General features: G+C 31.5%; 2 protein-coding genes across 2 annotated transcripts; both read left to right on the top strand.

Moving 5' to 3' along the window:
• The first annotated feature begins 393 nt into the window (after positions 1–393).
• Positions 394–6,003, top strand: LOC108747590 (vacuolar protein sorting-associated protein 54). Its single transcript, XM_018485154.1, is given in 13 exon segments — positions 394–892; positions 1,171–1,549; positions 1,740–1,842; positions 2,312–2,475; positions 2,655–2,854; positions 3,096–3,281; positions 3,396–3,522; positions 3,629–3,883; positions 4,144–4,569; positions 4,655–4,935; positions 4,999–5,216; positions 5,355–5,571; positions 5,663–6,003. Coding segments are annotated over 13 exon segments (2,916 nt in total). The 5' UTR covers positions 394–794; the 3' UTR covers positions 5,925–6,003.
• A 1,750-nt stretch (positions 6,004–7,753) lies between these two features.
• LOC108747655 (cytoplasmic dynein 2 light intermediate chain 1) lies at positions 7,754–10,306 on the top strand. The gene is made up of 7 exons (XM_018485254.1): positions 7,754–7,939; positions 8,269–8,386; positions 8,455–8,556; positions 8,831–9,157; positions 9,483–9,640; positions 9,778–10,021; positions 10,136–10,306. The coding sequence occupies exons 1-7, from the start codon at positions 7,923–7,925 to the stop codon at positions 10,205–10,207; spliced, it is 1,038 nt and encodes a 345-aa protein (XP_018340756.1). The 5' UTR covers positions 7,754–7,922; the 3' UTR covers positions 10,208–10,306.
• The last annotated feature ends 1,726 nt before the right edge of the window (positions 10,307–12,032 follow it).

Here is a 12,032-nt window from a genome sequence, read left to right as displayed (position 1 = left end):
ATAACTAATTATATATATATATATATAAGTAATAATTGTATTATTATTAAATCAAATTTTTTAATATTTAAATCAATTCTTAAATAATTTCTATACATATAATGCACAAAATTTATTTAATAAAAATCGTATAAGAAAGTAATATATTGTTTAGCAGAATATTTATTTTACAATTGTCGGTGCTGAATATTTCAAATAATGACAGATATCTTTTATAACTACGTGTTGGCAAAGAAAATCGGAGTAACATAGGATGGAAAGTGTTGATGGCAGTGGTTCTTTGATCCGCACGCCCTCTGAAGAAACGGATCTAAACCTAAGAGTAAAATTCATTTAGTAGCCTATTTCAGGTTTCAGGCCACCTGATATTATCAGTTTAGTCTGCGCATGACGTGTGTCTATAGGGTACTTAGAAAAACCGTTCGTGTTGAGAGATGAATTATAATTTGTGAGTCATCAAATATACGCGATGTATTGAAGTAGATGACACACTGACATGTTCTAGACACACACTGTTTATAAATAGTTAAATTTTATTTAACGTTGGATATCACGTCAATCATGTATGAAATAGTAGTAACCTTCGCCACGCCGCACCGGTTGTTCCGTTCCTGAGTTAGCCAACGTGTATCGATGTATATCATAAAACGTGTGCATTTGTAAGCGGGGACGTGTAATCGCTAAGTGGCCGTGTATTCAAAGTCGGAGAACCGAAGGACTCCAGGCTCCAAGTGAATTGGTGCTCCGAAATGCGCTTGTCGATGCAATGGTGAGCTGAGGTGACACAGGGGGCAATGGCGAAAGTCGTGAGAGGGTCCGATTCGGTGCCCATGGTCTTGTTATGCGAACATTGTACTAATCAGACGTTCAAACAAATTCAAGACTTCGTTCGGTGAGTCCATCTGCTTCATCGATCAATTACAATGCTTCGGTTTTGTTTAACGATTTTATTTCAAGACAACATTTTTTTCATAATTTATGAGCAGTTTGGAGACACAGCTTAAAATGACATGAGCATCTATGTTCTTTTTGTCAATAATGATATATTATATAAATCAGAAAAACAATATTTGTAAAGCATTTTTGATGACGTATGCTATTTTAATAAGTGTAGTTTTTAATGTTTTTATAAGTATATTAGACAGTGCATTATTTTATAATTTGTTTTAGGCATTTGAGAGATCAACATTGTTCCAGAGAAGGTGGATCTTTTGTTTGTCTCTATGGCTATAATGGGGTATGCACTAGTCTTCCTGTGGAAGGTGTTTCTGACAAGGATTATATAGCGCATGCAATGAAGCACGCAATTATGCAACAGCAACGAAAAAGCAATGGCGATTTATCTGAGGCAAGCTCATCGTGGACCGTATATTCTGCTGTACAAAATCTACCTGCTGTTCTAAATGATCCATTTAAAGGAAAACAGAGTAACTTTTTAACTCGTACTTGGGGAGATGGATTTGTGGAGAAAATTGATATTCCAAAAAGTCCATATCTTCCTGAAGTCACCATGCAACATTTTGAAATGTATCTGAAAAAAATTGCGAGGGTAATTATTCATGTACTACAACAGTAAAAATAACAATAATTTATTTGACAACAGTCAAATAAATATTATCTATAATAATTTACATCATGCTTTGCTTAATTACTATTTTTTTGCTTAATTATTATTGCTTAATTACTTTTGCTTAATTACTATTTTAGCAATAATTTATACTTTCTATTTGTTCTTTCAGAGATATCGAAAACATTCGCGTATGAATTTAAATGCCAACAAACCAACCACTCCAAATGAATTGCTCCAAAATTTTCCTAATCTTAAGAAAGTGAAGTCACTAGGTAAAATTCTCTAATATTTATATCATAAAAGATATTGAAGAATAGAATTTAGTAATAAAAATATATATATCTTGAAATAAATGTAAAAGAACAATTTACTTTTGCAAGAAATGAATTTAGATTCTATTTCATATGTCATATTTTACTCTTTACAGATAAATATGTTAATAATTAAAGGATTAATCTATTTTTAATACATATCTTATTACATATTACATTTTAAATTAATCTATTTAAATTTATTTAGATATTAATTAGATATGTTTTACATGAAAATCAGATATAAATGTTATACATTTATACATAAATTTAATTTATCAGCTTTTTAAGCTTTAATACTAAATAACTTTATATTGGATTTTTATTGATATAATAATAGCCATGTAAACTTAGAACTAATATTTCTAATTTTTATTTAGTTATAAAATATAACTTTTTACCATTAAAATTGCAACATTTTTTGCTTCAGATCGGCTACAATTTGATTTAACTAATATTCCAAAGATCTTCTTAGTTCCAAACTTAGACCTTTCACAAAAAGATAACTTTGATGCTGTGTTCCCGTTTGCGAAAGATGGCCTCTTAAATGAATAATGCAATATTGTTATGCACGTGAAGCAAATGCAAGAGAAGGTATTATAAACATAAGAAAAGAATAGATTCAGTTTATAAAGCTCATTATTGACATTATTTCTTAATTTAAATGTTTATTATATTATAAAAATAATTAGACAATATACAAATATATATAAAACTGAAGTTTTCGATGTTTTATTATTTGTTTTTAATTTATACAAAATATGTTGTTGCAGCTTAGTCACTATCTGGATGTTGTGGAAGTCCGAATAGCAGAGCAGGTTGCGTCAAAATCTCAAGCCTTTTTCCATGCAATGACATCTCATGATGTGCTTATGGAACAACTCACACAAACTATTACGGTTCTAAAAGCACTCAGGAAAAATATTCACCAAGTCGATAAGCATCTAGTCAAGAATTCTTTAGAAATTTTACGGTAAGTTTGTATATATGTAATGTATGAACTATTCAAAAAATTTACATTAGTATTTCTTAAAGAAACATAAAATTAAGTAAAATAGAAATATAAATTAATAACACAAGAAAGGAATAATTTTGCTAAAGTAAACAAATTTTATTAAATGCAGATCTGAAAATAATGTGGGATTATTAAAATAATTATGTAATTATATATTTAGTTTTACACATTTAACTTGATATTTATTGTTTTTATGTAGCTTGGAGCGCGCCAGATCTAATAGATTAATTGTTCAAGAAAAATTAAAACTTATGGCAACTGTGCATCAAAGTCAACCGATGATACAATTATTGTTGTCTACGCCAGATTATGTTGCGGCATTAGACCTTATTTCTACGACGCAAGAAATTCTTTTGCAGGAACTGAACGGAATACATAGCTTTAGGTAAATAAAAAAATTCTGAAGAAATTATTTTTATAATTTATGATTATTATTTGTTTATGATTTTATTGATAAAAAATTATTGAAATATTTACAACTGTTATAAATATTATCTAGACATTTAAGTTCTCAACTAACCGAAATGGAGAAGCTTGTGGATAAGATGCTATCGACTGAGTTTCAAAGATACGCAACAGCGGATCTCAATAGGCCATTAGGTGGCGAAAATACTGTTTTAGATGGCGTAAGTACATAAATAATGTTACATCGCATTATATTCTTTGTCTTTAGCAAACAAACCTTCGTACGTCTCTTCCCAGTGAGATTGTTTATATATTCTTAATGAACAGGATAAACTAGTCTCCATCATTTCTGGTCTACTACGTCAGAAATATTTTCAATTCGTGGATACATACAAAGAAGAAGCTGTGACCACTGTAAGAGCTTTAACAAAGCAACGGGTGATAGAAGCTTTGGCAGCGAGTGATTGTTGCAGTGATCAGCAAGCAGCAGCTCTCGAAGTCGGAGGTCTCTCATTGACGGAAAGATTATCTTTGCTCCACAATACTATACAGTCTTTCACATTTCTTCTATTACGAGTTAAGGTAAACAATTTAATAATCCTATCTCTATGTATATATATATATATATATATATATGTATATACACACTTATGCTCTCCTTCATTATCTTCTGCTTTATATTAATTATTTATTGTGGATTTTTAATTTTTAACATTAAATGTCTTGTGTAACTGAACATTAAAATTGTTATTTTTTAATTGTGTCGCTGTGGGATAAATGAAACGTGTGTATTATATAGAAACCTATGTATTATATATATAATAAATATTCTGTTATATTAGGCAGTTCATGATGTAATGAAAGACACCGCAGATTTATCAGCAGGACGTTTATGCGATGGCTCGTTTGATGAATCCGTACCTGATCGTTTATTGACTCGAGAAGAGCATTCGCGAGTGATTACTAAACTCTGTGACATGATTACTTCTGTGTGTGATTACTGCCACGAGCGAATGGGAAATCTACTTTCAGCTGGGGCAAGTGAGAAGGATAAATTCCACAACGATAAGGACAAGATAATTGCTGATGTTTCACAGAATAAATTAGAGGATAAAGATTATCATAGTTGGAATGATAAGAACTCTTGGTTGAGTGAGAGAGCAACAGCCGCTCAAGTTTGCCAATTGGCCAATATGGTGGAAGAATTCACACACACTTGTGAGAAACTTTGCGGCAAACAGTGTACTGCTTTACGATCGGCATTTAAAGTAATTATTATTTGTGCATGTCATTTAAAATTTATTTATCAAATAGAGTAATCCTTCTGTTAATGCATAATTCATATTTTTACAGGCGCAAGCAAGTAAATTTGTACATCGCTTTCATAATGAACGCAAAACTAAACTGACGTTACTATTGGAATCTGAAAGATGGAAACAAGCTGATGTACCATTAGAATTTCAGTCGTTAGTAACATATGTATACGAGAAAAAATGTTTTCCACTCAAAATATCCACGTGTGAGGACAGCATGAAGAATGAAAGCGTGGGGAATTTCATCATAGTTGGCGATGAAAAATTTGCTGTTGTTGGAACTGCTCTCATGCTTATACAGATGATACACGAATATTGCAGGTAAAGCTAAATTGCAAAGTATTGTTCGTAAATCTTTCATAATATAATATACTTTGTTTTTAGGACTGGTAGTGAATTAGTCGCCTTGTCTGGAACTATAGGAAGGCAATTAGCCGAATTGTTAAGACATTATAATTCACGATGTTGTCAACTAGTTTTGGGTGCAGGTGCAATGGAAGTTGCGGGCTTAAAAACTATTACAAGCACGATTCTCGTATTAGCAGCGCGAAGTCTTAAGCTTGTATTGTGGTTTATGCCTTTCGTGAAGGCACATTTTCAAGGTGATTTAACATGCTGAATTATTATGTTAAATATAATTTAAATATGATTTAAAAACATATAAAATTTAGCAACAAATAAAACATTAAATATGAAAAGATTTACTTAAAAATATTCTATATACGCATTTATGCGTCCAGCACTCACAGGACAAAATCCAAGTCGAGGACTTATTGGCACGTGTGGTATCAGTGGAGGGGTAGCTCTATTAGATAGCGTTGAAAGAGATATTCGCGCACACGTTCGTGAAATTGAAGGAAAAATCCTCATTATTGTAGATAATTTATTAGGCGGACAAATATCTAAATGGACAGCAAGACCTCCAGTGCCATCCAAATCTTTCAGAAACATTTCTAGGTAAGTATTTGGATAATGTTTATAAATATCCAATATTTATAATGATTATGATGATCATTCTTGTCTTTCAAAACTTTATTTTTATTTGCAGTTATCTAATGAAACTTCATGAGGCTGTTTCTGGTATTTTGCCTACTGTCGAAGTACAATCTCTTTACCGTACGGTAAATTCATCGTTCAAGGAAAAACTTAGAGAGCAACTAGTTAAAATGAATATAGTGAATAATGGTGGCCCACAACATGGTGTGGTTACATCAGAACTTACATTTTATCTTGAAGCTTTAAGAAAATTAAAAGTTCTACCGAATGAGGAGTTAAATGACAATTGGATGAGCGACATATGGACTAGATAACATGCAGAGCGTGTAATATACTGCATTATAGAAGCAATGAAATATTATAGAAAAAGATGACTAAAAAAATCAGTGCAATTGTCTTCCTTTACTCATTATATCTAAAATATGAAACATATAGTAACAATGTTCTTCGATTGTCTGATGAATTTTATGAAAAATTATTATTTGCGTTAAATTTTGAACATTATGAGTACTTTAAATAACTATTGATAATTTAATATGAAAAAATAATTATTGTTACATTGGCAGATTACGACATTTGCTAGTTTGATGTGAAAAGAAAAAGAAGTTTTTATAAAATATTTAATATTGAAAAAAGAATTTGCTGCTAATTATAGCTGATTTTTTTTGGTATTAAGTCAAACGATATTAATTTGCTAAAATATTGTTTGGAATCATTCATATTTAAAACTAGTTTTGTGAATTCATTCAACTAATTTGTCATAATATGTTCACCTCTCTCTCAAGTACTTTTACTGACCATAGTGTTCAAACAAAATTAGTGTAGAATATACATCTATCTTTATTACAGAAACTTTGAGAATATTATTTTCCAGGATAGACAAAAATAAGTATAGGCAAAAAAATTGAAGGAAAGAACAATATCTGTTTATTTGTAATTTAACGTTATATTTCGCAAACGTTTCGGTATAACGGTGCTGTAACAGGACCAAATGTAGTAACTTATAAGATTTTGTATGATACCGATTTACTGCGCGTGCAGTACTTTTAAAGTTACACGTTTCTTTAAAAAGCTTTTTTTCATAATGAAAATTTTATATCAGTAATCAGATTCAATCAAGTTCATACTATGTACATACAAATTAAAAATGACAAATGTTTTAATTATTATGTATTTATTATTATATAAATTAATTGTACATTGATTATAATTAATTAAAAATAAAAGTTTGTAACAATGTATGGTCCACGTCTAAGAAAAATTATAATAAAAATGTATGTGCTTTTCATTTATACTTCGATAGAAAAAGAATGCATAATGATATTAATATTTTTAATTTATATACATATGCTAATGAGACTCCTGTGCAATTGTTGTTAATTTGTTATTATAATTAAATATGAAAGACAGTATGTTTTTCTAATTGTGGAAAATGTTTTGGCTATTTTAGAAACTATTTACTCGTATGTAATAATTTATAAATTGTTAAATTTTATTGCGGATTGTAAGATATACATCATTCCTGATTTGATCTAGTCCATGTTGTACATAATGTATGCAAGGAAAATATATTAAAAAGTAATTAATTTAATTCATAAATAAATTTGCGAATTGTACACGTGTTATGCGCGTCATGATTTAGCGGAGACATACTAACATGTTGTAAAGCTCTGAAAACATTTTTATATCACAAAGAAATCAAAGAAGCTAAATGAAAGTGTTCAGAGTCGATGATTACAAAAGATATCCTTGTAGATTTCTTTATCAAGACTGATGAAATCTTCCGTTAGATCATTGCGCATATAGTTGAAACGTTATGCAGACGAGCGATTAACGTAGATGTAAATTATTATATCTTATACTATCGTGATGTATTCTGAGCGTTAATATAAACAATTAAAAATTAATTATCATTAACTGGAAACAGTATAATGTTATTTACTTAAATAAACTGCTCCTAAAAATGTTTATCAAATTTTGTAATCTAGGATTGCATAGTAAGAACTGGATTAATAAGAATTAATTATTTATATCACACATAATAAATAGTTATATATTGAAGACAGATGTGCTCTATTGCTCTATATGCGAAAAGGTTTTTATTGCGTATATATACAATTATTATTTGTTTTTTATAGTAATTTACATGTTATACAAAAGTGATGCAAGTGAGTGGCTGAGCCATGAACTGAGCGCTTACCTTCGTCTCCATGGTAATACAAAGTGAAACATATCCATAACCTGAAGAAACATGGAATTGTGCGAATAGAGCTACAGTTTTTAGTATCATTCTTTATTATGTTTTAAAAATAATGACTGCAGAAAACTGGTAATTAATTTATTATAGATATATATTAAATTTGTTATAGCTTTGTAAAAAGAAATGTATTAATATAATATATTATTAAATAATTATAATCTGAAGCTATATCGATAATATTATAAAAAATACTTTTTATTGTTTCCTAATTTTGGAAGAATAATTAATAAATATAAGAATAATTAAATAAACGATTTAAAGAAATCTCTCTGTAACTATTTAATACGAATATAATTCAGTTTTTTGTAATTATTTTTATTTACAATATTTATTCATAGCAGCTGACATCATATGTTTTTAACATTATAAAACTAATTACGATAGAATAAACTTTCTAGTGAGGAGTCTATGCGAGAAACTGCATTACGGCTCGCAATAAAAGAAGAAAATAGACGCAAAACTGATCCAAATGAAACTCACGAACGATCCATTATTATCCTTGGCAGCAAGGGAGTTGTAAGTGATGAAATTAGGAGCATACTATTATCGCGCGATGTACTTTGCATTTCAAATTGCATTTGTAGGGTAAAACAACAATGGTGTATCGATTTCTTGAAAAAGACGAAAGACCAAAACCAACTATAGCGATGGATTATTCATTTGGTCGCAAAACTGTGAAAAGTTTAGTAAGTGACGACTATATGTACTTAGTTTTCTACAAAAATATATTCAGAGGTGATAAAGTTTAATTTCTTTGCACTGAAGAATTATAAACATATATTAGTTACAAATTTTAGAAAATAAATTTATATGTTTATAAAAGTGAAATTATTTAGTAATAATTTTAATATTTTTATTATAAAAAATGTTAGTATATTTGTTAAATAAATCAAATTTTTTGTTATTAAATTTATTTTTATTGTTAAATTAAATTTCTAAATATTATATATTCTGCTGTAGGTGAAAAATATAGTGCATGTGTGGGAAGTGGGTTACTTGGCTTCTTCTTTGGTATCTGTTGCGATGACAGGTTCTACATTAACACATTCCCCTCATCACACCGTATTATTAATAATGCTAGATTTATCGCGACCAGAAGAATTATGGTCTTCCTTCGAGGAAGCCCTTTCTGTAATACGAAATGGTTTGAAAATGAGTTACGACACCAACACGATTCAAGAATTACGGGATAAGAGAGCGGCAGATAGAAAGAAAGAATTGGAACGTGGAGTTGATCCATTTTTTATGAAAATATGTATTATAGGTGGACGATATGATGAATTTAAGGTATTTGATAAATATATAATACATATGTATAAATTATAAAAAGAGTGAAAAGGAGACATATTTTTTCGGCATTATACAAAGATAAAATTAAAAAATGTTACAGTAATTTTAATTCATTGCTGTATGATAGTAATACTATAAAAAATTAAAAAATTTTAATATATCAAACTCAAAAAGTATATATAAGTTATTAACATTCTTTTTAAATTTTGAACATTTTAAAAGATAACTGGCATAAATTTTATAACTTTTTATAATATTGTAACATTTTAGAGTAAATTTATTTCAATGTTATCTATTTTTTTTCTGTGATTAAATTCTGTAGGAATTTGATTCAAGTAAAAAAGAATTTATTGGAAAGATATTGAGAGCGATAGCTCATAATCTAGATGCGAGCCTTTATTACTATTCCTCTAAAGATAAATTTCTCGTACGACGACTTAAAGATTTATTATCTCATTATGGATTTGGTTCTTCATTTATGTAAGTTTTGATAATAAGTGTGTTTTAATAAGTTTTAATATTCACCAAGGACTTATTTATATTTTATTAAAAATAAATTAGTAAATTACATTGTGATTAATCTCGATATTGTGTCATTGTACGAAATGAAACGCAAGGGAGGATAAGTGTACGGATTATGAGAAACCGTTAATGATGCCGGCGGGCATGGATTCTTTCGGACGAATCGATTTGCAATTCCCTCAAACGAGACCATCGGCAATTTTAGATACTATCAAACAGATTTACGTCTCACGTATACCACAAGTGTCGAGAAGTGACGAAAGTACTTTGGAGGATCTCAGTAATGATCCTAACTTTAACGAGCCTATTATCGATAGATTGAGAATGCAGCGGGAAGAGGTATATATGTTTGTTCATTAATAGTTTGCTTAATAGTTAGTAAATGTTAGCTTGCGTAAAAGATTTGTTAATCTTAGGCATTACAAGGAAACTGAATTGATTATTTTCTTCCAGGAGATCAGTGCACTGCTGAATGACATGATGGAAGGCCGTATGCCGAAAATTCCTGTGCCCGATCCAATTTAGACAGTATAAATATTTTATGTATCTATATATTGCGATTTTGAAGTAGTAAGTGAAAATAGATAATTTATTTAATAATTTATTGTATAGCCATATTATATTGTAAGCCATAATATAGAGAATTAATAAAGATTAATAAATTATTTTATTCATATATATTAATAATGGGATATATATTTTCTTAAGATCATAATGCATCAAAACCGCATTACTTCCTTCTACAACTTAGTACGTAAAGATAAGGAAAACAAACAAACTGTCGCTAGCTTTGTTTCTTGAGATAAACTGATAACAAGACTGTAATAATAATGCCTCTCTTCTTAAAATGAGGAAGAAAGGAAGAAATAATAATGAAGATAAGATAAACATGTTTTATTAGATAATAATTTTATGAATAACATCTTTTTTGACATTTTATCGAAAGAGATGTTTTAAAAGTATTTTTAAAAGAAGAAACGAGATTGTTTTTTAAACGTTTAAATTGTTTGTACTTTACTGATGATTGATTTCCTTTTCGTGTGCTCTTTATTTTTATACATTTCTTAGTATAACAACTTTTTATGTAAAGTTCTTGAAAAATCTTGCAGAAGTTAAAAATATAGAAGAAAAATTGAAGAAACCCTTGTCATTTGAATTTAGTATTGCTCCAGATAAAATAATCACGTTCTAGAAATCTTCTCTCTTCTTTTTCTCTTTTTGCTATTCCTTCGGATAAAATGAACTTTAAATCTCAATAACGGTCGCACATTGCCCGAAGAAATTCTCCCATAAAATAATTAACATTTAATAAAAACTCAGGGTAATCTAGAAACCCAGTTCGCTCCTGCTTCGTTCGCGTTTCTCCTTTCATCGTAAGTACCCCCGAAACCCCGTCTCCTTTTCCCTCCCGCGCACAATGGCCAAGAGGGGTGGTAGGGAGAAAACGTCCCGCAGCACCGCGCCGACGTGACGGTGTCGCTGATAAGAGGCGCCGCGCACGTTCGCGTTACGCTCGTCGTAAATGGAAGCGCATGCGTATCCCGCTCCGGTCGCTCCCGATACGCGCAGGGTATCCGAGCATTTACGAAAACGGGGCTCCGGCTGGGGGGGGTCTCGCCACGAAGAGCTCTCTCGTTTCCTTGCCATCGTTTCCTCAGTGAAAATGCCGCCGCGATAGAGAGCCGCGCGTGCTCTCCTCGAGCTCTGGTCGCGCCCCCTCCCGTGACAAGAATCGGCTGTCTTATCGATAGAAGCTCACTCGCGAGACCAACGCTGATACTCACCCGCTAATTACTACACGCTAATCAATCGCACGCGTGTTGCTCGCGATTTAATCTTGCCTCTCTTTCCCGCTGTCTTACGTTCTCCCTGCTCCATTTCCCTCTTCCGCGCATCGCTTTCTCGTTCCTTTTCGTTCTTCGTCGGCCCTTATCACCGCCCTCCTTCCGTCTTATTCCCTCCCCCTTCTACGTTCCTTTTTACACGCGCGATACGCACCGCTAAGTCTACGGTTTGACAGTCCGCGAGTGTCACGGATCGTTTTTCGCGCCCGCGGTCTGTGGACGCCGCTTCCGGAGAACGGCGCACAGGTGTAGTCAGGTGAGTTGCGAGACATGTAGCAACTCTGAATGACAGAGTGAGAGAAACAGAGAGAGAGAGAGAGAGGGGGGGGGGAAAGAGAAAGGGAAAAAGAGAGACGACAATTATGATTCGCCAGAGGCACGAGGGGTATCGAGGGAAACCGGTCGCGATGATTCTCAGCGCTCTTGCGAAAATCGGAGCAATCAGCCAAGTGCTGAGAGATGGAGAACGCGGGCGCGCGCGCGCGCGCGCGCGCGCGGGTTCACGT

This window comes from Trachymyrmex septentrionalis, unplaced genomic scaffold (genome assembly GCF_001594115.1).
Source record: "Trachymyrmex septentrionalis isolate Tsep2-gDNA-1 unplaced genomic scaffold, Tsep1.0 scaffold20, whole genome shotgun sequence".
Classification (NCBI taxonomy): domain Eukaryota; kingdom Metazoa; phylum Arthropoda; class Insecta; order Hymenoptera; family Formicidae; genus Trachymyrmex; species Trachymyrmex septentrionalis.
This window is presented reverse-complemented; position numbering and strand designations above follow the sequence as displayed.

Bases quoted from the DNA above. Each gene is read 5' to 3' on its own strand.
- LOC108747655 (XM_018485254.1), top strand. The intron at 9,158-9,482 runs GTATTTGATAAA...TAAATTCTGTAG, and splicing joins GACGATATGATGAATTTAAG to GAATTTGATTCAAGTAAAAA. The intron at 10,022-10,135 runs GTATATATGTTT...ATTTTCTTCCAG, and splicing joins TGAGAATGCAGCGGGAAGAG to GAGATCAGTGCACTGCTGAA.